The sequence below is a fragment of the Calypte anna genome, chromosome 22, assembly GCF_003957555.1.
Source record: "Calypte anna isolate BGI_N300 chromosome 22, bCalAnn1_v1.p, whole genome shotgun sequence".
NCBI classification, from domain to species: domain Eukaryota; kingdom Metazoa; phylum Chordata; class Aves; order Apodiformes; family Trochilidae; genus Calypte; species Calypte anna.
The window spans coordinates 2,028,376-2,051,920 of record NC_044267.1 but is presented as its reverse complement, the minus strand read 5'-3'; the positions used below and the strand labels follow the sequence as shown (position 1 = coordinate 2,051,920).

Below are 23,545 nucleotides of genomic sequence, written 5' to 3'. Positions count from 1 at the left end.
CCCTTCCTCTCCCTGGGAAGGGAGGAGGGCGCCAGGCTCTCCTGGCTGGGAGTGGAAAAGTGGCAGTCAAGTGTTGGGGAGCAGAGATGAGGATGGGAATCAGAGATGAGAAAGGGAAGAAGAGGGAAGGATGGGAAGCAGAGGTGAGGATGGGAAGCAGAGGGAAGGATGGGAAGCAGAGATGGGAAGCAGAGGGAAGGATGGGAAGCAGAGATGGGAAGCAGAGGTGAGGAAGAGATGCCACCATCCCCAGCAGGGTGGTTGCAGAGCTGGGAATAGAACTGGGAATCCCATCCCTCTGCTGGCTCTGCAGAGCCAAGCCCAACGTCCTCCTTTTCCATGGACTCTCCTGCAGATGCTCCTTGTTTTTCAGACACAAACCCCAGCTGTGGAGCTGCATGGGCAGCCCCATTGAGAAGATGATTTTCCTGTGCTCCATGCAGTGAAACTCCAGGGTTTGCTCCACTCCAGTAATCAGTGCCAGAGCTGGAGCTACCCAGGGTTGCATCAAGCCCTGGTCTGAGTGCTTTGGAAAACCCAAACAATCTTGTAAAGACCAAGCCTGTAAAAGTGGGGCTGTGCTGTGCTAGTCATGAATGGGAAGGAATGCCAACTGGATAATTTTTTACACATATTTTTCCTCTTTGTCAACATTCCCCCATTTGGCTGAAACTTCAAAACCCCCCTATTTGGAGAGGGCTGCTCTTAAAGTCCTGGTGTTTGGATAAAGAGCTGAGAGTGAAGAAATGACCCACGCTGGAACCACCCAGTGCCTCCCAGTCTGGCCTGGGTTTCTGTGAGCAGAGAAGGAAATGTGGGTGGGGGTCTCCAGAGCACTAGCACCACCACCACCCCCTCCCAGAGCAGCAAAGCCCTGCCCGTTCCCCCCCACCCACTGGGAGGGGACTTTGGGACACCTTGGAGGTCACCCTTTGATGCAGGGCTGTCACCCTGCTACCCCTCTGCTGATGTCCGTGTGTCTCCCCCCCAGGGCCAGCCTGTCCTGCCCAGGACATGGAGAGGCTGGAGCCCACGGTGATGGGTGCTGGGATGTCCTGGGGGGAGCGGGATGGGCCGGGGGGTGCCCGGAGGTTGGGGGGGGGGGCGGTGCCGTAGTCCCTTCTTCTCTCACGGATCTCCGGAGCGGGGCAGCCCGGGGCCGCCCCCCGCCTTTAAAGGCTCCTCCTCCCATCGGTCCGGCCCCGGGAGCTGCCCCGCCGGACCGGCCCGACGGCTGCTGCGGGCTCCGGTCGGGGGTGCGAAAGCCGAACCCACCCCACCCGGCCGAGATGAGCCCCCTGCCCGCCGGCAACGGCAGCGCCTGGGGGGCTGCGGCGCTGGGAGGCGGCAACAACTGCAGCGGGGCCACCAGCCTGAGCCGGCAATGGGCCATGGGGGCCGCCCTGAGCCTGACGGTGCTGGTGATCGTGGCCGGCAACTCCCTGGTGATCGTGGCCATCGCCAAAACGCCGAGGTTGCAGACCATGACCAACGTCTTCATCACCTCGCTGGCCTGCGCCGACCTCATCATGGGCTTGCTGGTGGTGCCACCGGGGGCCACCATCCTGCTGAGTGGCCACTGGCCCTACGGGACGACGGTGTGCGAGCTGTGGACCTCGCTGGACGTGCTGTGTGTGACCGCCAGCATCGAGACCCTGTGTGCCATCGCCGTGGATCGCTACCTGGCCGTCACCTCCCCGCTGCAGTACGAGGTGATGGTGACCAAAGGGAGGGCACGGGCCGTGGTGTGCCTGGTCTGGGCCATCTCTGCCTTCATCTCCTTCCTCCCCATCATGAACCACTGGTGGCGGGACGGGGCGGACGAGCAGGCGGCGCGCTGCTACGACGACCCGCGGTGCTGCGACTTCGTCACCAACATGACCTACGCCATCATCTCCTCCACCATCTCCTTCTACGTCCCCCTCCTGGTCATGATCTTTGTCTACGTCCGTGTCTTCGCCGTGGCCACCCGGCACGTCCGGCTCATCGGCAAGGCCAAGGTGAGGTTCCTCCAGGAACCCCCCCAATCCCAGCCCCGGGGGCGGCGGGCGGCAGCGGCGGCGACCTTCCCGTCTGTTGGCCATCAAGGAGCACAAAGCTCTCAAGACTTTGGGCATCATCATGGGCACCTTCACCCTCTGCTGGTTGCCTTTCTTCGTGGCCAACATCATCAAGGTTTTCTGCCGCCCCTTGGTGTCAGATCAGCTCTTCCTCTTCCTCAACTGGTTGGGCTACGTCAACTCGGCCTTCAACCCCATCATCTACTGCCGCAGCCCCGACTTCAGGACTGCCTTCCGCAAGCTCCTCTGCTGCCCCCGCCGCGCCGACCGCCGCCTCCACGCCGTCTCCCGGGACCTCCAGAGCTGCCCCTGTGCCTTCAGCCCCCCCGGGGACCCTGCAGAGGACAGCAAACCCCCCAGGGAGGACAGAGAAGCTCAGGACAGCGGTGGCAGTGCTGGAGGTGGCAGCCAAATGAAGGAGAACAGCCTGTCCCAGGGTAGTGGCCAGCAGCCCGTGGGCGAGTGCCAGCCACAGGGCACCCAGCCCATGCTGCCCTCACAGTTTGATGAGTAGGTACCTGTAGGTGCTGGGGAGTTTTGAGGGGGGGGACAGGCTTCTGGGGTGTGATGGAGGGGAATGGTGGTGGTGGTGGTGCAGCAGATTGCCTGGGTTTACACGTCCTACAAATTGCAGGGTGGGTTTCCCCTCCCTGAAGATAAAAATTGAATTGTTCCGGTTCCTGCGAATTTTCACCAGCTTTCTCTGGGCCAAAATCCCTCCCGACACCCAAAGGCAGGAGGGCTTCCTGCCAGCGGGGGCAGGAGGAGCAGAAAGAGGCGCCAGAAGTGTTTTCCTGCTCTGGGCAAGGATTAATCCACTCTGGGAACACGGGATGGGTAGGAGAGGTCTGTCCCTTCCACAATCTCTGCTCTCCTGTTTAAGGTTTGCTGGCAGAGAGAAACCAGTGGGTCCTTCCCTCTGACCGGGAGCAGGGGACAGACAGACAGACAGATCCCTCCCTCCCTCCCTGGCAGTGTCTCCTCTGCCCGCTTTGGCTGCTGCCTGCCCTGGGGGAGAGCTGCAGGCAGCTCCCTGCTGCTGGGCATGTGAGCCTGGAGCTGTCTGCTGGCACCTCCCTGCCCGGGGTTCTTTAACCCCTTTGTTTTAACCCCTTTTGCTTTAACCCCTTTGCTTTAATCCCTTTTTTTCCAAATCCCTTTGCTTTAACTCCTTTGCTTTAAAATCCCTTTGCTTTAACTCCCCTTTTCTTTAACCCCTTTGCTTCCACCTCCCTTTTCTTTAACCCCTTCACCTTAGCCCCCTTTGCTTCTACCTCCTGCTTTAACCCCATTGCTTCCATCTCCCTTTGCTTTAACCCCATTGCTTTCAAATCCCCTTGCTTTACCCCCCCCTTTTCCTTAAACCCTTTGCTTTAACTCCTTTACTTTCAAATCCCTTTGCTTTAACCCCTTTTGCTTTAACCCCCTTGCTTCTACCTCCCTTTGCTTTAACCCCTTTACCTTAACCCCCTTAGCTTCCATCTCCTGCTTTAACCCTATTGCTTTCAAATCCCTTTGCTTTACCCCCCCTTTTTCTTTAACCCCTTTGCTTTATCCCCTTCCCCCCTTCTCTTTAACCTCTTTTCTTTAACCCCTTCTCTTTAACCCCTTTTCTTTACCCCCCCCTTTACCACAGCTCCAGACCTCACACACTCTGCTTTCTCACCCATCTCCAGCCCCGGATCCAATCCCCCCCACCCCATTCCCACCACTCCCCCCCCTCCTGGGGCAGCAGATTTGGGGTCCCCATCCCTCTGTATCCGGGTGGGTAATGCTGTGTCACATCCCACACCTCTCTTACAGGGTCGGGAGTTGTGAAGGGGCCGGAGGAGCAGTGTGAAGGACCCTCCCCCCCCCCGGAGAGGAGCACAGAGGGTGACAACAGAGCCCGAGGAGGAGGTGGCTGCTCCCTGCTGGAGCCAACCGGGAAATAAAGCTCCGGAGCTGCTCATCAAGAGGCAGCGAAGCCTCTGGGCCCCCCCGGGGTGCTCACCGTGCAGGGAGGGATCAGCTCCCACCCCGGGGGGGCTGGCATTGTGCAGGGGTTCTGCTCTCCCATGGAACCCCATTTGAGACAGGGAAAGGGAGGAAAACACTCTCTGTCCGGGGCAGCTGTCCCTCGGGAATGGGGTGTGGGGGGGTGAAGCTGGAGGGGCAGCAGTGTGGTGAGGTGAGAGGGCACTTTTCATCCTGAGCCCCCCACCTCCCAAGCTGCTCTGGGTACGTGGGGTGAGGGCAGGGGGTGAAACCTCTTTGGGGATAGCGTTGGGTGTAAATATATCCCAGGGACTGTAAACTTTTTTTTTTGTACTGGTTTGTTCCCCCGCCCCTCCAACCTCTGTGTAAAAATAAACCTTGAAACTCTGCGATGCCTTCGGGTCTCTGCTGAGCACTGGGACACCCCGCCCCCTCCCCAGGGGCTGTCAGCACCCCCATCCCATCATAATTCAGGAATTTTTTCCCAGTGTGAACCTTTGGGAGACGCACAGGATGCCCGGAGCCTTGGGACACCCGCAGTCCCCGCCCCCCGAGCTGCTGTGTCCCTCCCCAGCCCCTGCAGAGCTGCCCAGTGCCACCTCCTGGTGGCAGGTCTTGAATGTCCCCACTGAGCCACTGAGGGGACACAGCCCAGCACCAGCTCCGGAGCTGTTCATTAAACCCACTGTTAATGAGTTAATACCCAAATTCAGGCAGCCCCAAGAAGGATGGGGGGGAAGGGGGCAATTCCAGGGTCTTGTGTCCCGAAGGGGCTGGGACAGAGGATCCTTGTGCCTTCCCATCCCAAGATTTATGTTTGAGGAGAAAGATGGATAAAATGGAGCAGGTCCTACCTTCAGGATGTGGGTCCTGATGGGTGTATTGGGCCCAGCTGCTCTCCTGAAGCACCTGTGCTGCATTCACCCCCTGCACCCTGGGCTCTCCTCTGCTTTATAAGCCACCAGAAGTGGGTGCTGGGGCTTTGTGCTTCTTGGGTGCTGCTTTCCTGGGGTGGGGGCTGCAGGGCTGGGGGGTGGAGGTTGAGAATTCCAAGCCAGGCACGTTGCTTGTCCTGGCTCTGAGCTCCAAAGTCCCATTTCTACGCCAGACCAGCTGAATGCTCTATTTTTCTGGTCTGTTTGTTCCCCAGGAGCTGCCTTCTGCTCATGAAATTGGCTCAGCTGTGGAGGATGAGCAGATCTTCTTCCTTTTCTCTGCTGAAGGAGAAGCCAGTGGTGTCCCTCTGGGGTATGAGCTGCCCACCCTGGGACCTGCAGTGTGGGGACAGTGGGGTGGGTGTGTAAGGGTTGTGATTCCCCTTGCTGTGGGGTGTGTGCCCAGGCAAAGCTTTAGGCTGGGGCAGGGGGACACCCAGAGGTGTGGCTGTGTCTCTGCAGGCTGCCAGCTGGATGCAGACACCCGGAGCTGCCTGGTGAAGGAGGAAGAGGATTTCTTGGAGCACTTGATCCTGCTAAAAACGGTGAGGTTTCCTGAGGAGCCTGCTTGGGAGCTGAGCTCTGCCCTGGCAGAAGGGACAGATTTTTTCCCTGAGCTCCTTGCCCCGGGGTCTGTGCTTGCTCTGCAGGTTTGTCTGGGGGCTGAGGCTCAGGATGAGCTGCACCTGGTGGCTGTGGATCCCAAAAATATCCATGGAGACCACGTGCCAGTGCCCATCGCAGCACTGAGGACCTCGGTGCTCCCCATGGTAAGGGCAGCTCTGGGTTTGGGGGGCAGTGGTGTCACTTGGTGGCCCTTTTGGGGTGGGGAAGAGGGGTCTCTGAGTTCCCAATCTTTGCAGATCAGCCTCAAAGATCTGGAGCTGGTCCCTCCCATCACCTTCCTGCTCCAGTGTGGAGATGGACCTGTTTATCTCAGCGGGCATCACGTCACCTGTGAGTGCTGGGGGTGCTCTGGGGATGCTCCTGGCTCCCACAGTGGCTTTGGTGGCACTTGGTGACCTCAGCAGGGCTGCTTGTCCCTGGGGAGAGGAGGGATGGCTGCTCTGGGGGGAGGCTCAGGGCTTGTTTGCATCTGTAGGTTGAAGGAGGGGCTGGTGGCTGTGGCCCTGGTGTGGGGTCACTGTCCCTGTGTGTCCCACTTGCTGCAGCTCTCCCATCATTTTTTCCCAGGGGAAAATGATGCCAAGTTTGAAGCTGAGGAGGAAGAGTTCTCAGAGGAAGATGAAAGTCATGAGGACAATGATGGAGAATCCTAGAGAAGCTGCAGCTCTGGAAGTGGAACTGGGGTGATTTGGGATGGTGGGGACATCCCAGACTGGGAGCTGCCAAGCAGGAAGCATCCTTGCAGTGGGACACAAACTGGCTTTGGATATCCTCCTCCTTTGTCTCCTCTCCTCCCATGTTCCCAGAAACATTTCTTTCCTCTTTTAGTGCAATAAAACCAGCAAAGTGCAAATATCCTGGGCTGTGCTCTGTGCCAGCATGCTCTTGTCTTTCTGCCCCTCTTTCTGCCCCTCTTTCTGCCCCTCTTTCTGCCCCTCTTTCTGCCCCTCTTTCTGCCCCTCTTTCTGCCCCTCTTTCTGCCCCTCTTTCTGCCCCTCTTTCTGCCCCTCTTTCTGCCCCTCTTTCTGCCCCTCTTTCTGCCCCTCTTTCTGCCCCTCTTAACTCCTCTCAGGAAAGGGAGGAAGCTTTAGGTGGGGCTGCTGCCCAGGGGTCTGGAGGTTTCATTTGGATCCAGGGGGCAAACTGGGTGTTGCTGTCTTCAGGGCAGCACAGGAAACGCAGCCAAAAGCCACCAGGAACAAGCAGGCACTGAAATAATTAAAATTCCTCAGTGAGAAAATTGCCCCAATCCATGAAACATGTGAGGGTGACTTGAAAGGGGAGCCCTGAGTCTGCAAGCAGGGCAAGGGAGTACATGGGTCTTTTTTTTTTTTTTTTTCCTTTATTTTCCCCACTTGGGGAGCAGGGGAAGGGACAGAGGTGGTGCCAGGACAGTCACTCTGCTCCCCCTGTACATAAACCTGTACACACAACCCTGTAGGTGCACCTGTACACACCTTTACTTATGCTTGTACACACCTCTACCCCTTGTACATACCTTTCCATACCCCTACACACCCCTGTACATACCCCTAGACCCCTCTACTGCTTGTACACCCCTGTACATACCCCTACACACCCCTCTACATACACCTACACCCCTCTACCTCCTGTAAACACCTTTCCATACCCCTAAACCCCCAAGTACATACATCTACACCCCTGTACATGCCTGTACTGCTTATACACACCTTTCCATACCCCTACACACCCCTGTACCTATATATCCACACCTGTAAACACCTTTCCATACCCCTGCACCCCCCTGTAGAGATATCTAGACAGCTGTATGCACCCAGAGCCCTTGTCCACATCCATAAATACACCTGTACACCCCTGTGCACACCTTTCTGTACACCTGTCCACACACCTGCACACCTCTACACACCTGTGCATCACTGTACACACCTGTACATGCCTGTGCATTCCTATACATGCCTGCCCACAGCTGTACATCCCTGTACCCCCTTGTACATACCTGTACATGCCTGTACACACCTGTACATCCCTGTACACCTCCATACATCCCTGTACCCCCTTGTACATACCTGTACATGCCTGTACACACCTGTACATCCCTGTACACCTCCATACATCCCTGTACCCCCTTGTACATACCTGTACATGCCTGTACACACCTGTACATCCCTGTCCACACCTCTCTACCCCTGTACAACCTCCGCACACCCCTGTACAACCCCCGCACACACCTGTACGACACCATCCCCGCCCTTCCCTCCCCATCCCCGCCCAGGGCTCTCGCGAGAGGGGCGGGCACGGTCGGGCCGTACCGGGCTGTACCGGGCCGTGTACCGGGCAGCTCCGGCCACTTCTCTCTCGTTCCTTCTCTCTCCGTCTCCCGTCGCCATGTCGGGCCCGGCCCCGGCCTGGGTGCCCACCCATGTCCAGGTGACGGTGTTGCGGGCGCGGGGGTTGCGGGCTAAAGCGGCGGCGGGTCAAGGAGGCAGCGATGCTTACACCGTGATGGCGCTGGGCCGGGAGAAGTTCTCCACCTCGGTGGCCGAGCGGTGCCAGGGAGAGCCGCTGTGGCGGGAGGAGGCCACCTTCGAGCTGCCGCCGCGTCCCGCCGCCCTCCGCCTCACCGTGCTGCACCGCGCCCTCGTCGGGCTCGACAAGTTCCTGGGACGGGCTGAGGTCGACCTGGCGGCTCTGCGGGCTGAGGGCAGCCGCAGGCACAGCAGGTGGGGACCGGGAAGGGGGAGAAAAAGAGGCCGGGGAAAATGGGGGTCGTGAGGGAACATCCGGGGAACGCGGGGTTGTGAGGGGACATCCGGGGAAGCGGGGGTCGTGAGGAGGCAGCTGGGAACCTGAGGTCCTCAGGGGACATCCGGGGACTTGGAGGTTGTGAGGGAGCAGTCGGGAGCCGGGGGTCGTGAGGGGATATGCGGGGAAACGGGGGTCGTGAGGGGACATCCAGGGGTCCTCGGGGGACTTCGGGGAACCCGAGGGTCGTGAGGGAGCAGTCGGGGAACCGGGGGTCCTCAGGGGACATCTGGACACCGCGGGTCGTGAGGGGACATCCAGGGGTCCTCAGGGGACATCCGGGTACCTGGGGTCGTGAGGGAGCGGTCGGGGACCTGGGGGTCGTGAGGGGAGAGCTGGGAACCGGGGGATCCTCAGGGGACATCCGGGGACTTGGAGGTCGTGAGGGGACATTCAGGGGTCCTCAGGGGACATCTGGGGAGCCGGGGGTCGTGAGGGGACATCTGGGGAGCCGAGGGTCCTCAGGGGACATCTGGGGACTTGGAGGTCGTGAGGGAGCAGTCGGGAACCGGGGGTCGTGAGGGGACATCCAGGGGTCCTCAGGGGAAATCCGGGGAACCGGGGGTCCTGAGGGGACATCTGGGGAGCCGAGGGTCCTCAGGGGACATCTGGGGTCCTGAGGGGACATCTGGGGAGCTGAGGGTCGTGAGGGAGCAGTCAGGGAGCTGGGGGTCGTGAGGGGACATCCAGGGGTCCTCAGGGGACATCTGAGGAACCGAGGAGCAGTGGGAAACCAGGGGTCCTGAGGGGACATTTGGGGACCTGGGGGTTGTGAGGGGACAGCTGGGAACTGGGGGTCCTCAGGGCACCGGGGGGCTGTGAGGAGAACTGCAGAGGGGGGAAGGGTCATTGCCCCACAGGGGTCCCAGAGTGGGATAGGGGGGGATCTGTGCTCCTCAGGGCTCAGGGAGAGGGGTGAGGGGGTGATTTGTGTCTCACAAAGGTCCCAGGGAGGGATATGGGGGTCCCTGTGCCCCATGGGAGTCAGGGTGAGGGGGTGATTTGTGTCCCATGGGGGTTCAGGAGAGGAATAGGGGGATATCTGTGCCCCATGGGGGTCCAGGAGAGGGAGGAGGAGTCTGTCAGGGGACCTGTGTGCCCCATTGGGAAGAGGGGAAAGCTCTTGGGGGATCCCAGTGGACACCTCACACCCCGTGAGGGCCCATGGGGTGACCTCTCACAATGGGGTCTGTCCTGGTGTGGGTCAGTACCCCATGGCTCTGGGGTGCTGTCCCCCAAGAAGAGTTGGAAGGTTCTCTGCTCTGCTCTGGTAAGACCCCACCTGGAGTACCAGGTCCAGTTCTGGAGTTCCTGTTACAAGGAAAAGATGGAGGTGCTGGAATGTGGCCAGGGAAGGGCCAGGACGGTGATCAGAGAGCTGGAGCTATGGGGACAGACTGAGAGAGTTGGGGTTCTTCTGTCTGGAGAGGAGAAGGCTCCAAGGAGACCTCATTGTGACCTTCCAATATCTGAAGGGGCCATAAGAAAGCTGGGGAGGGACTTTTTAGGTTCTCAGGGAGTGATGGGACATGGGGAGTGGATTCCAACTAGAGAAGGGGAGATTTAGATTAAATATTAGGAAGGAGCTCTTCCCCAGGAGGGTGCTGAGACCCTGGCACAGGTTGCCCAGAGAGGTGGTGGAAGCCTCATCCATCCCTGGAAGTTTTTAAGGAGCTGATGTGGTGGGTTGGAGCTGAATGAGCTGCAAGGTCCCTTCCAACCCTGACAATTCTATGATTATTTTTTATTTTTTTTTCTCTTTTCCCAGTCTCTCCTCATGTGTGGGTTTCACTTTTGGAACGCTCACTGTGGAAGAAGCCCTGAGAAACCTCCCAGGGACTGACTTTAGCCAGCTGGGGCTGTGTTTGTCTTCACAAACACTTTGATCCTAAGTGCCTGTGAGAGCAGACAATTAATTCAGAGTGACACTGAATTCCCAGCTCTCAGGGGGACACTGAGCTGGGAGCCTCATCCTTGGCTGCCCAGCACCAGCTCTGTGTCACCCCTGCTCCTTTGAACATAAACACCAGGCTGAAATCCCAAGGGTGTCACCTGGAGGGTTTTCTTGGGAGTCAGCAGCCTTGTGATGTGGCTGCTGAGTCACCTTCCTCTCCCTTGCAGATCCAGGGATATTTTTATTTTATTTTTCCTCTCAGGTATTTTGTCTCTCAGGTGTTTTGTCTCTGGACAAAGCCCTAATGACAAGGTGGCTCTCATTAAAGGTTCTGTCGTGTGTTTACACTTTGGAGGGTGATTTCCAGAGTTCAAGGAGTCAGCCCTGCCAGGCTCCTTTGTGTCTGGGCCACAAGAAAATAGAAATAGAGAAAAAAAACAACCCACAACAACCTGAAAAAACCCAAACTTGTGATACTTGGAGTTATTGGTGGTGTCCCCCAGACCTTGATTTTCTGTTCAGAGCCTGTTTTGGGGTTTTTTTTGTCATCACTTAGCTGCTGGGGTGATATATAACCAAAAAACGCTGGTTTTATTGGGAGAATAAATGTGAGAGGTGCCCAAAAGTAAATGAAATGAACAAGATTTTATATTTTGTTGTTTTGAGGGGTGAGGTGGTCAGGACATGCTGTACTTTCAGCCACTCTGAGGTGGAGGTAACAGCTGAACACAGAGTTTGCATTCTGGGTGTTGTTTCAGACAGAGTTGTTTGTGTTTTGGTTGTAGTTGTTCCTGTTTTGATGCAGTTGTTTGTGTTTGGTTGTAGTTGGTCCTGTTGCAGTTGTTTTTGTTTTGGTTGTAGTTATAGTTCCTGTTTTGATGTAGTTGTTTGTGTTTTGGTTGTAGTTGTTCCTGTGTTGTTGTTGTTTGTGTTTCAGTTGTAGTTTTTTGTTTCTGTGTAGTTCCTGTTTTGATGGCCTTGTTAGTTTTGGTTGCAGGGGTTCCTGTTGCAGTTATAGTTGTTTTTGTTTGATTGTAGTTGTTCCTGTTTTGATGCAGTTGTTTATGTTTTGGTTGTAGTTGTTCCTGTTTTGATGTAGTTGTTTGTGTTTTGGTTGTAGTTGTTCCTGCTGCAGTTATAGTTTGTTTTGTTTTGGTTGTAGTTGTTCCTGTGTTGATGTAGTTGTTTTGTTTTAGTGTTAGTTGTTCCTGTTTTGATATAGTTGCTCCTGTTTTGGTTGTAGTTGTGTTTCAGTTGGAGTTTTCTGTTTCCCTGTAGTTCCTCTCTTGGTGTAGCTGTTTGGGTGTGGATGTGGCTGTGTTTTGATGCAGTTGCTCCTCTTTGGCTGCAGCTGCCTGTGTTTTCAGGCAGTGTGTGTGTTCTGGATGCCCTTGGAGCTGAGCCAGGGCAGAGAGCAGGCAGGATGAACGGTTGGGACAGCCCAGGATGCTCCTGGAAATCACGGGGGGCAGAACAAAAGTGGCTGAAAGGCAGAGGCCTCGTGTGGCCCTTGCTGTCACTACGGGGGGGGCTGTGGCTTCAGGGACCTGACAGTGCCCAGCCTCTCTTTTTAAAACCCCCTCCTTGGTGCTGGAGTCTCCAAAGCCCTGGAGAATTCATTCCCCTCCAAGGGGTTTTCCCTGTAGCACTTTCCTGCATTTATTCCCCCCATTAATCACTCAATTTTTAATTTTTTCTGCAGCCAATTCCCTTTTCCCAGTTCGCCTTCCAAGGAGTCAGGTGCAGATTTCCTGGAGACTCATTTTTCCACCCTCTCCTTGCTCCCTTCATTTCCCCCTCCCTGCTGGTGAGGAGGAAGAAACCAGATTTCCTGGAGACTCATTTTTCCACCCTCTCTTTGCTTCCTTCATTTTCCCCTCCCTGCTGGTGGGGAGGAAGAAGCCAGAGTTTTTCCCCCAGCCAGCATTTTCCATTCCTATCTGTTCTGTGGAATCTGGGAAGCCCGGGGCACAAAGGGCTTTGGTTTGCAGTGCTGATAATTTTATTTTTTTTTTTGCCAAATGGGGTTGGAACTTCACTGAGTGGTCATGGAGTGGGTGCAAGGCTGGAGTGAGGGTGATGGTTCTGCTCCTCTGGATCCCTCTGAGAGGGGAAGGGTCCTGCCTGGAGTCAGCCTCCTTCCTGGTGAGTGGAAACCTCCAGATGTCTTTAAGGCTTGGTTTGGCTTGATGGAGCTTAAGCTTCCTGAGCTTAAGTGGCATTAAGATAGCAGCTGAAAAGCAGCTGGAATGAGAGGTATGAGGGTGTGGGACTGTGTGCAAGCTCTCTGGTACCAGTTTTGCCTCTCTCAGGCTCCTCCTTTCACGTCTGCTTTGAAGTCTTTTTAGCCAGATAAAAAAGCACAGAGGAGAGCAGCTGAGCCAGGAATTCTGTCCTGTGGTTCTTTTTTATTTTGTTTTTTAACCCTTTTTGGACAGGGCTTTAAACCAAATGTCAGTAATAATGTTCTGTGTGTTCCTTGCCACCTGGGGCCTTATGATTATGACGTAGCTGCAAGATTAAAGGATTTTCTTGTTTTCCCTCCCCACATAAACACCCTCTGTTGTTCTTACTCACCCCGTGCCTCTCAAGTTTGTGAAAGGAATCTCCTTCTTTGCTGCAGGTGGTACAAACTTCGCTCCAAGCCTGGCAAAAAGGAAAAGGAGAGAGGGGAGATTGAGGTGGATATCCAGTTCATGAGGAGCAACATGACAGCCAGCATGTTTGACCTCTCCTCCAAGGACAGACCTCGTTCTGCCTTTGGCAAACTCAAGAATAAACTCAAGGGGAAGAGGAGCAGTGGCCTCTCAGACACAGCATCAGCAATCATTCCCAGCACGACCCACTCCCCTGCTGACAGTGAAGATGAGGCAGTGGAGAAGGAAAAGAAGAAATCCAAGTTCAAAAGCCTCTTTTCCAAAGCCAGCCTGCAGAAGAACTCCCTCTCCCAGTCCCTCTCAGTCCTGCCCACCCAGAACCCCAGCACCCAGAGGGTTCGGCTGCGGCCCAGTGACTTCCAGTCAGAGTGGGATGATGAGGAACTCGAGGCCTCTCCTGCCTCAGAAAGTGAGTGTTGGCACCCACTGAGCCTCAGAGCACAAAGGGAGAAATTCTTTAGTGGGAGGGTGGTGAGAAACTCTCACAGGATGCCTCAATCCTGGATGTTTCCCTTGGATGGGGCTTGGAGCATCCTGGTCTAGAGGGAGGTGTCCCTGCTCATGGGTGTGGGTTTAGGTGACCTTTTGATGTCCCTTCCAACCCAAACCAGCCCGTGATAGGAGTCAGTGAAGCACTGGGGCTGTCAGTAGTGAGTGTCAGAGGCTGGGTGTTCTTGCATCTTGAATTTCTCCCTGTTTCTTTTTTCCAGGAGCCTTTGGAAGTCCCTTGGAGGAGAAGTCCTCCCCTTCTCCTGTATTTAAAGCTCGTAAAACAGCAACTTTGGACAGCAGGCAGCTAAACCCAGTGACCACCAGCCACACCAAGAGAGAAGGGCTCTCTTTATTCAGTGGCCTTAAATCCAAAAGTGATCCTGCTTCCAAGTCCAGTCTGTGCATCAATGGCACCCATGTTTATATGGAAGAGAGCACAGTGAAGGACAACACTCCAGCCTCTTCCCCCTCTCCCCTCAACTTCAGGAGGAAGCAGCTCTTTGCTTCTGAGGAGAACCTGACTTCCAGGTCTCCTAAAGGAGCTGAAGATCCAGGCAGAACATCTCCCATTCCTGCTCCCTCTGGATCTTCATCCTTGGAGACCTTTAAATCCATGACTTTGCCATCATACAGGTTGCTCAGCACTGAAGAGTATCAGGAAACCAACTCCCCTCTGAGTCTTGAGGTCGTGAAAGAGACCAAAAAACCAGAGCCCAAGAAGCCTCCCTTGCTGTCCCTGGTGACAGGGAAGAAGGAAGCAGCCAGGAGCAACGATGCTGAGAATATTCCCAGCAGGACCCCCCAGGATGAGGAAAGCAAAATTCCAGAAGAAAAGAGTGAACACAAACACCTTGCCCCTCCAGCAGATGTCAGCAGGGGGAATCCTCCAGAAGAGAGGCAGCATGCAGGAGGTGTCTTGTCCAGCAAGCAGCCTCCCAATCCTTTTGAGGAAGAACAGAAACCTGAAAAAACTGCTGCACTGCCCAAGACCAAAGCTGTCAAACCCAGGTGAGTGGTGTTTGCATTGGAAGCTGCACAGCACCTGGAACCTGGGGGGTTTAACTTGGCCTTTGGGCTCTTTGGGAGCCAAGAATAACTCCCAAGTTCTCCTCTGGTGTGAAAGAGAGAGAGGTGCTCCTAAAAAGGCTGCTGACCCAGTAGTTCTGTGAGTGCAAACCTCTCTGCAGCTGCTCCAGGGCTGATTTTCCTTGCTGGAACTAACTTGTGGGGGCAACTTCATCCAAGGGGCTGCACCACCACTTCTAACATCTTGACCTTTCTCTTCTGCATTTGGCTTTGGTCTTCCAAAGTGTTAAATCCCAGAGCCCTTCTGCTTTGAGGCATTGGTCACAGGGAGATGAGGGACATTTGCATGGATTTGCACAGGAGGCTTGTGCAAAACTCACCAAAATTCTGCTCTTTTCACCCTTCCCATCTACCTAACCAAAACCCTGGCTGTCTTTACATGGATGTGTCCCACAAATAAGGCTTGGGAGTGACATCTCTCCCTTTTCTCCTCCTTTTCAGTGCTTCTCACCTGCCAGCATCTTGCAGAGAGGGGGTTTTGGGTGCTAATAAAACTGCTTGGGCTGCAAAAAGTGGGGCTTGAGAGCAGCCCCAGCACTGGGCTGAGCAACCTCTGCAGCAGAACCATCCTGAGAGCCATGGGGTGCTCTGCACAGGCTCCTAGGTCTCTCTTGCAAGTTTTAATTCCTCTCCTGGGTTAGGAGTTGAGAGATTCTGGTGCTGAAGCTTGATCTGTTCCTGCCTCCTGTTGCACCTGCAAGTGACCTGCCAGTTTTTTGTCCCTTTTTGCAGACTGGGCCTGACTTCAGAGGAGGAACCCAAAGCCACCCTTCCTACTCTTGCACCTCAGTCCCTTCCTGCTTTTCTCTCTGTGCACCAGATCAGCAGTGACAAAAATCCTTTTCTTTCTAAAAAAGAACAAAAAGCCCAAGTGCCCCAGTCAGAAAACATCACTGCACCTTCTCCTCCTCTTGCTTGGAGAGGCAAAAACCCCTTCACCCCCCCGTGGGACAGGGCACCCCCAGCCCCCCACCCTGACACTGCTGCCCACTCCCCTTCACCCCCTCATCTTGCAGCCTCAGCCCCCAAAAAGGGGCAGATCCCTGCTAATAACCCTTTTGCTTCTGCCTGGGGGCAGAGCTCTGCCCCAAGGGCTTCCTGCAGCCCACCCCCATCTCCTCTCCCCCCCTCTGACTCTCATTTTAAGGACAATAATCCCTTTGGATCCAAGCTGGGGTGGGAATCAGAGGGGACAACTTCCAAAGCTGTCACTAGTTCTTGCTGCCTGCCTCCTGATGGGGAGCAGGAACACTCTGGGTCTTTAGGGAACTCTTCAGATGCAGCTTTACCTGGTGAATTCCCACCTTTCCTTGGCATCCTTCCTGACATCCCTGCTCTGGCTCCAGAGCAGCAGAGGGATTCTCCTCAACTTGAGGCTGAGACTTCCATGAAAAAAAGGAAAGGAGGCCAAGGGACACCTGTGTCCCACCTCCTTCATGGCTCAGAGGATCCCAGGGCTGGTGGGGAGGGCTTTGATGGGCAGGAATGTCAAATTCCTCCAGGAGGATCTGCCAAACCCACCTTGGGACCTTGCAAGCTGCCTCCTGGGGAAACTGAGGCAGGGAGAGCTGGAGGGGAGGTGGCTCCCAGGCCAGCACCAAGGACAAAGCACCCCGTGGTCCATCAGGCTGGTGCCTTAAGTGCTGCTCTGCCTTCTTCAGGCAAAAGTTCCCAATCTCCACCTGGGTTGGCACCACCCAGTGAGAAAACCTCAGATCCTGGGGGGTTTCCCCCCCAGGGTGGCTCAGGGGACACTGTCACCCCAGCAGTGACACTGAGAGGCAGCAGGAGCCTGAGGAATGAGGGTGAGGATGAGTTGTTTGACTCTCTCAGACAGCTGAAACCTTCCAGCCCTGGCACTGCAGACCCTGGCTTGAAGCTGGCTGGGCTTCCTGCCATCCCAGAGGGAAGCTCTGATGATGAGCTGCTGGGTGACACTCAGGAGGACTGTGGTGTCCCTGCAGGTGACAAAGCCACCCCAGAGACTGGCAGACAGTCCCGAGGTCCCATCCCCCTGCCTGGGGAGCTGGAGGAGCTCTCAGAGTGTTCTCCTGCAGCCCAGAGAACCCCAGCTGCTCCAGGAGGAGAGGGAGGAGGTGCTGCTGGTGCTGCTCAGCCCGTGCCACCTGCCAGGGGTGACATTCACAGTGTCACCAGCCAGGCAGGTGACAAAGCCACCCCAGAGGCTGGCAAACAGTCCCGAGGTCTCATCCCCCTGCCTGGGGAGCTGGAGGAGCTCTCAGGGAGTTCTCCTGCTGCTCCAGGAGGAGAGGGAGGAGGTGCTGCTGGTGCTGCTCAGCCCCTGCCACCTGCCAGGGGTGACATTCACAGTGTCACCAGCCAGGCAGGTGACCCAGGCCTAGGTGGGACATCTCATTCTGGGGAGAATCATCATGATTTGGAGAAACACAAAGCAAGGAGAAGTGCAGGGGCTGAGGAATGTCTGGGACCTGACTTCTCTGAGCTTTCTTTTCCCTCTCCTTCCCTTCCAAGCCCTTCCCAGCCCTGCTCTGCTTCCCCTTCTTCCCCCTCTGACCCCCAAAATCATGGAGCAGAGTCTCCTGAAAAGCCAGCAGCCGAGGGCTCCGCAGATAAAGCAGGAAATTCGGGGAAGAAGAAGCTCCTGCAGGCATGGGTTTCACCTTCTGAAACCTTCCCTAAGCCCCCTCAGCAGAGTGGTGAAACCCTGGCTCCCAAGCACAGGTGAGAGAACGTGGGGAACCCCCAGCCCCCCCCTGCCTCACTCCTCACCTTTGCTTTTTTCCCCCTGCCCTGAGCACACACCCAGCTGCAGGAGCTGCTTTGCTGCTCTCAGGGTTTAACACTGCCCTGGCAATTAAACCAATTAACAGATGCTCTCTATTAATCTCTCTCCCCTTCCTGATAAAGAAGGGAGAGAGAATAAGAGAGAGAGATTTATGGGTTGGAAACTAAACTGCAGAACTTTAATGGAACAGGAATGAGAAATAGGAAAAATTGCTAAATCTATACAAATTACAGGAAAATTGATCCCAGGTTCCTCCCCCCTTTCCCCAGTAACTCCCAGGTCACCACAGAGGCTGCAGGGCAGCCCTGGGAAAGTCCAGGCTGGAATCCTGGGGTCAGGAGCAGTTGGGAGCTGGAGGCAGGAACACACAGATCCAGGCTGGGATGGATCAGGAGCACAGGGAGAGGAAGGGATGGAATCCTCCCAGGATGCTGAAGGAAAGAGGGAGAGGGGAAGAAGGGGAAGCAGGAAGGGGTTTGAGCCTGGTGATCCCTCCAATTTCTCCTGAAGATGAGGTGGATGGGATGGAATCCTCTGTTTGGTCAATTTTGGTCATTTATCTTGTCCCTTTCTCCCCAAAGGAGGCTGCAGGTGGGACCTCTTTATTCCTCCTGGAGGGTAAAATGTTCCTCAGAGCTGAGCAGTGTCCTTGGCTCTGCACACCAGGCTCTGGCTGGAACTATAACCATGGAGTGGGATCAGTCCCAGATCAGACACTGATGAGAAACTTGCTGTGAATTTCAGCAAGTGCAGCTCCTGACAAGGGACTGAGCTGAAACCAAAAGCACAAGACAAAAAATCCCCTTTATCCTGGCCCAAACCAGGACACAGTCACACAGCACACACCCCCTTGAGCCCTCTGGATTTGGCAGATGAAGAGAGCACTTTCTGACAGAAAGTTCAGAATTAGGAAAGGAAAAATAGGATAAAAAAATAGGATAAAAAACAGGATAGCAGAATTATCTGATACCTCTCAAGAATTATAGTAAAGTTCTTGTCAGGAAAGTCAGTGTGAGAGATCAGAGGAACTGCTGCTCTGTGCTCTGTAGTCCTGGCTGCTCTTTTCTCCAGGAATTTATTCCCTTGTTGCTACTTCTGGATCCCTTAAGTCCCTAGAAACAGGAAAAAGAGAACTGGAGTATCCTCAACCCCCTTAGAGAGGAATTCCTGGTCTTCCCCAAGCTATCTGGTGATAGAGGGTACAATTTTTCCACAACTTCTGGCTGGGTTTGCTTTGAGCCTGAAGATTTCTCCAGAGCTGGTGTGACAGACCCAAAAATCTTGATTCATGTTGCAGGCTCCATCCTGTGAAGCCCATGAACACCACAGCCCCCAAGTCCCAGAGTAAAAACCTCAATGTCATCAGCACCATGAGTGAAAAGCTGCTGGAGATGAACGTCCAGGTATGGAGGAAAGTGGCATTTTAACCAAAATTTAAGCAGTAAATTGGTCAGAGTTTATGCACCTCAAGTAGTTTCATCTCTCACCCCTCCAGAGTAAAAAAAAAATATCAGTGTCTCTTCAGGGGATTTTGGGGAAAGGGGAGGGTTAGCACCTAAATCATTTTAGGGTCTCCTTTTTCAGCTGGAAGGCAGGAGGGCTCTGCAGAGGGACCTGGACAGACTGGAGAGTTGGGATGATCCCAAGGGGATGAGGTTCAACATTCCAAGTGCCGGGTCCTGCACTTTGGCCACAAAAACCCCATGGGGAGCTCCAGGCTGGGCACAGAGTGGCAGAAAGGGAGCTGGGATTGCCAGGAAGCTGAAGAGGAGGCAGCAGTGTGCCCAGGTGCCCAAGAAGGCCAAGGGCATCCTGGGCTGGCTCAGGAAGAGCGTGGCCAGCAGGTCCAGGGAAGGGATTCTGCCCCTGTGCTCAGCTCTGGGGAGGCCACAGCTTGAGTCCTGTGTCCAGTTCTGGGCCCCTCAGCTCAGGAAGTTCAGGAAGGAGCTTGAGGTGCTGGAGCAGGTGCAGAGAAGAGCAAGGAGGCTGTGAAGGGATCCAGCAGAATTGCTGTGAGGAAGGGCTGAGGGAGCTGGGGGTGTTGAGGCTGGAGAAGAGGAGGCTCAGGGGAGACCTCATCACTCTCTGCAACTCCCTGAAAGGAGGTTGGAGCCAGGGGGGGTTGGGCTCTTTTCCCAGGCAACTCTCAGCAAGACAAGAGGGCAGGGTCTCAAGTTGTGCCAGGGGAGGTTTAGGTTGGAGATGAGAAAGAATTTCTTTCTGGAGAGGGTGATCAGGCATTGGAATGGGCTGCCCAGGGAAGGAGTGGATTCTCCGTGTCTGGAGATCTTTCCAAAGAGCCTGGATGTGGCACTGAGTGCCATGGGCTGGGAACCACGGGGGGAGTGGATCAAGGGTTGGACTTGATGATCTCTGAGCTCACTTCCAACCCAGCCCATTCTGTGATTTGGTGGGAGTGAAGAAGAGGAAAATGCAAGTGAAATGATTCCAACTGACTTGTTGCTATTTTGAGTTGAAAACCTGTCATTAGTGGGGTGGTGGAGGAATTAATTACCCTCAGTGGTGCCCCACAGACCTCCTGTACACCTGGAGGGCTTGGCACAACCTCCAAAACTCCCAAAGTTTGGTTTTTTTGGCTTTTTGGAGCTGTTTTCCTAGAACAGCACTCCACTCCTCAGTTTTCCTCCCCAAATCATGGAATTTCCTCCCCAAATGATGATTTTCCTCCCCAAATGAGGGATTTTCCTCCCCAAATGAGGGATTTTCTTCCCCAAATGATGCAATTTCCTCCCCAAATGATGCAATTTCCTCCCCAAATGATGCAATTTCTTCCCCAAATCATGGATTTTCCTCCCCAAATCATGGAACTTCCTTCCAAATGATGGATTTTCCTCCCCAAATGAGGGATTTTCCTCCCCAAATGATGGAATTTCCTCCCCAAATGAGGGATTTTCCTCCCTAAATGATGAATTTTTCTCCCCAAATGATCCAATTTCCTTCCCAAATCATGAAATTTCCTCCCCAAATGATGAATTTTGGATTTTCCTCCCCAAATGATGGATTTTCCTCCAGACTGGAAGCAGAGTGTTGCTTCTGAGGAGCAGCTGGGGCTCTGCAGCCCCCTTGGCTGAACCTGTTTTTGGGGTCACCCTCTTGCTGCCCTTTGGATGTCTCTGTCCTAACTCTGCCTTTTCCTCCCCTTCAGAATTATCACCCCTCAGACCCTGCCTATGCCTACGCCCAGCTGACCCACTCCGAGCTGATCCAGCTGGTTTTGAAACAAAAGGATACAATTTCCAAGAGGGATCTGCAGGTGAGGGAGCTGGAAGATTACATCGACAACCTCCTGGTCAGAGTCATGGAAGAAACCCCAAACATCCTCAGGGTTTCCATGGCTGGCAACAAAAAAGCTGGGAAGATGTAGAAGGTTTGGGGTTTGTTTTTTGGGGGGGGGAAGTTGGTTGAGCCAACGGAGTGGAATTCCCACTGCTGGGATTTGGTGTGAAGTTGTGCTCCCCTCTTCCTGCCTTGAGGAATTCTCTGTGGGATTCATCCTGATGTTCTGCCAGGAGTGGAGTCAGCTCACCAGATTTGATTGATTTGATTTGATTTTCTTGGTTTCTTTCCATTTTTTGGGGGGAAGATTTCTTCAAGCAGCTGATCCAAAAGCTGGGAGGGTTTGTGCTGTGTTTTGGAGGATCTTTTCCCAGAGCAATTCCTCTTCTTTTCCACACCTTCTCTTGTGCACTGCAATCTCTTGTGCAGTAGAACTTGAGGATTTGATTGTTTGAAGGAAAAAAAAAACCCACAAAAAAACCAGGAATAACTACACTGGAGAAATCCAAAGATCTCTGCTTCAGAGCAGGGCTGTGCAGCCTGGATTTGGGAAGGAATTAATTCAGGAAAAAATTAAAATGGAAGTTAAACTTCAAGCTGAAGCAAGGAAGAAGCTCAGCTGATCTTTCAGGGTGTGTGTTGCTCCAAGGGAGTTTTTCCCAGGGAAAGTTGACAGGATTTAAAGCTGGAGATGTCCTGGATTTGGGTCAGAAAGTGCCTTTTGAGTCAGTTCTCTTCCAGCCTCCACATTCCTGAAGATCTTTCCAAAGGGGAAAAAACCCAAACCCTTCTGTTCTCTGCCCTGCAGTGGGTGTGGGTGTCACAGCACACCTCTGGGGGTCCTCCATGGGATTTTGGGGACAATTTTCCTTTTACAGCTTTGTAGTTGATTCATTTTAAATACCTTGGAGCTTGGGAAAACCTCCAGAGCTCCTGTTACACCCTCAGAGGAGCTGGATCCCTTTTCCCTATGGATCTGAGCTGGGTTTCCTTGCTGCTCAGGAGACTCAGGGCTGATCTCCCCATCCCAAATAACAGCCACAGGCTGAAAGTTCCAGGGTGGGGCTTTGATTTTTCTTCTTTTTGTCCAAAATTGAAACAATTCAGTACCTCTGGGGTTATAGGAGTCCCTCCAGGCTGGAAGGAATGGGAGAAATCCAAGGAATGGGAAGAGGGACAAAGGAAACCCAGCCTGTGGAAGCTGAAGAGGGGCTGTAGGGTGACTCTGGGCTCAGCTCTGAAGGAAAAAGGTTTTTAATTCCCATTTTTTTTCTCCTGAAAAGCACTTTATTGAGTCACTGGAGTGACTGCTGAGCAGGCTGTTGTCATAAAACACTAAAAAATCCTGGGGGCTCTCAAACACTGGGGTTTTGGAGGGAAGAGGAATTGGATAGATATGCCTGGAGTTCTTGGAAGAATCACAGGATGCTGGTAATGACCTTTTATTCCTATAAACTGACCCCTGACCAAAAACCTGGAGCTTTTCTGACAGGATTTTCCTCCTGGGGAAGCTCGAGGTGGAGCAAACCTCAAGGATTGAGGCTCTCCTGAGACTTCAGGTACTTTTTCCTTGCATTTTTCTTGGAAGGAGCCATTTCTTCCCTCCCTTTCCTGTCAGGAGAGGGGGTGTGACAGGGGAATGTCACACATGGACTTTTTTCCTCCCCTTTTAGCTGATTTTCCAGCAAATTCCTGCTGCTTCTCGTGCCTCCAAACAGTGAGGATTGATTCCTTTCCTCCTTGTGCCTCTGGATCTCTGGAAAACAACCTCAAAGCTTCACTTTATCCCAGGGTTTGCTGCTTTTCTCCCAGGGAGTCAGGAAAATAAAAATAAAAATCCAGTTGTGCCTTTGGTTCCAAGCCCAGGGAGCAGCAGGTGGGCTCTGTCCTCTCCTTTTAGGGGCACAGCCCCCCCTGGGATACTTGTGGGATGGGAATTCCCATTGCCTGGAATGCTGCAAACACAGAAATGGCTCCTTTGGGATCTCCTTGGAGCTGATGCCTTCACACCTGGGATATCCCTTTAGGGTTGTGTCTGGGGAAGAACAGACCTAATCCCAAAGGTTTTCTTTGGGATTCTCTCTCTCCAGAGAAGTGGTTTTTATCCCGAAGAATCCAATGTTTTCTAACTGAAGGATCTGGATGTGTTTCCCCTTCTTTGTGCTCTCTGCTCTGGTTCTGGGGACCTGTTTGTTTTTAAACACCTTTGGTTTTCATGGAACTCTGAAATAAATAATCCTGGAAATCCTGGGTCCTGGTGGGGTTTAATTCTTCTGACAGGGCAGGGCCAGAAGGACCTCAGCCCCTCCTCAGCACTGCTCTGCTGCCCCAACCCCCTCCCTTCTGCTCTTCCTCCTCCCTTCTTCTCTCTCTGCCTTCCTTCTCCCTTTCCCTCCCTTTCCCTCCCTTCTCCCTTCTCTCTTCTCCCTTCTCCCTTCTCCTCCTCCCTTCTCCCTTCTCCCTTCTCCCTTCTCCCTTCTCCCTTCTCCCTTCTCCCTTCTCCCTTCTCCCTTCTCCCTTCTCCCTTCTCCTCTTCCTCCTCCCTTTTCCTCCCTTCCTCCTCCTCCCTCCTCGTCCTCTTTCCTCACTTTTCCTCACTTTTCCCTTTTTCCTCCTCCCCCCCTTCCTCCCTCCTCTTTCTTCTCCTCTTTCTCTCTCCCTTTTCCTCCCTTTTCCCTTCTCCCTCCTCCTCCCTCCTTCTCTCTCTGCCTTCCTTCTCCATCCTCCTCCCTTTTTCTCCCTCTTCCCTTTTTCCTCTGCTTCCTCCCCTCCTTCTTCCCTCCTTCTCCTCCTCTTCCTCCTCCTTTCTTCTCCTCCTCTTTCTTCTCCTCTTTCTCTCTCCTCTTTCTCTCTCCCTTCTCTCTCCCTTCTCTCTCCCTTCTCTCTCCCTTCTCTCTCCCTTCTCTCTCCCTTCTCTCTCCCTTCTCTCTCCCTTCTCTCTCCCTTTTCCTCCCCTTTCCTCCCTTTCC

The 23,545-nt window shown here is 54.1% G+C and overlaps 4 protein-coding genes across 6 annotated transcripts in view; 3 read left to right on the top strand and 1 right to left on the bottom strand.

Moving 5' to 3' along the window:
- Positions 1-1,289: 1,289 nt before the first annotated feature.
- On the top strand, positions 1,290-2,574 carry ADRB3 (adrenoceptor beta 3). Its single transcript, XM_030463931.1, is given in 2 exon segments — positions 1,290-2,054; positions 2,056-2,574. Coding segments are annotated over 2 exon segments (1,284 nt in total).
- Positions 2,575-5,227: 2,653 nt separating this feature from the next.
- LOC103526343 (nucleoplasmin) lies at positions 5,228-6,252 on the top strand. Its single transcript, XM_030463930.1, has 5 exons — positions 5,228-5,285; positions 5,435-5,517; positions 5,623-5,742; positions 5,836-5,929; positions 6,167-6,252. Exons 1-5 carry the CDS (start codon positions 5,228-5,230, stop codon positions 6,250-6,252), a joined length of 441 nt encoding a protein of 146 aa, XP_030319790.1.
- Positions 6,253-7,936: 1,684 nt separating this feature from the next.
- On the top strand, positions 7,937-20,970 carry RAB11FIP1 (RAB11 family interacting protein 1). Of its 3 annotated transcripts, none has more exons than XM_030464101.1 (6): positions 7,937-8,008; positions 12,901-13,343; positions 13,645-14,434; positions 15,245-17,215; positions 18,577-18,682; positions 20,446-20,970. In XM_030464101.1, exons 1-6 carry the CDS (start codon positions 8,001-8,003, stop codon positions 20,662-20,664), a joined length of 3,537 nt encoding a protein of 1,178 aa, XP_030319961.1. In that variant the 5' UTR covers positions 7,937-8,000; the 3' UTR covers positions 20,665-20,970. The 3 variants fall into 3 exon arrangements, with proteins under 3 accessions (XP_030319961.1, XP_030319960.1, XP_008489600.2); XM_030464100.1 differs by having other exon boundaries at positions 7,939-8,301; XM_008491378.2 differs by lacking the exon at positions 15,245-17,215 and having other exon boundaries at positions 7,939-8,301.
- A 1,135-nt stretch (positions 20,971-22,105) lies between these two features.
- The window catches only part of ADGRA2 (adhesion G protein-coupled receptor A2), a 13,722-nt gene continuing 12,282 nt past the window's right edge, over positions 22,106-23,545 (bottom strand). Inside the window, exon 8 of the mRNA XM_030463929.1 lies at positions 22,106-22,187. Coding sequence (XP_030319789.1) covers positions 22,106-22,187 — 82 coding nt within the window. The remainder of the gene's footprint in view (positions 22,188-23,545) is intronic.

Coding starts and splice junctions, on each gene's coding strand:
- RAB11FIP1 (XM_030464100.1), top strand. CDS start 7,967: ATGTCGGGCCCGGCCCCGGCCTGGGTGCCCACCCATGTCCAGGTGACG. Junction 14,435..15,244: donor ACCAAAGCTGTCAAACCCAG/GTGAGTGGTGTT, acceptor CCCTTTTTGCAG/ACTGGGCCTGACTTCAGAGG. Junction 18,683..20,445: donor TGCTGGAGATGAACGTCCAG/GTATGGAGGAAA, acceptor CCTCCCCTTCAG/AATTATCACCCCTCAGACCC.
- LOC103526343 (XM_030463930.1), top strand. CDS start 5,228: ATGAGCAGATCTTCTTCCTTTTCTCTGCTGAAGGAGAAGCCAGTGGTG. Junction 5,518..5,622: donor ACTTGATCCTGCTAAAAACG/GTGAGGTTTCCT, acceptor CTTGCTCTGCAG/GTTTGTCTGGGGGCTGAGGC. Junction 5,930..6,166: donor CAGCGGGCATCACGTCACCT/GTGAGTGCTGGG, acceptor ATTTTTTCCCAG/GGGAAAATGATGCCAAGTTT.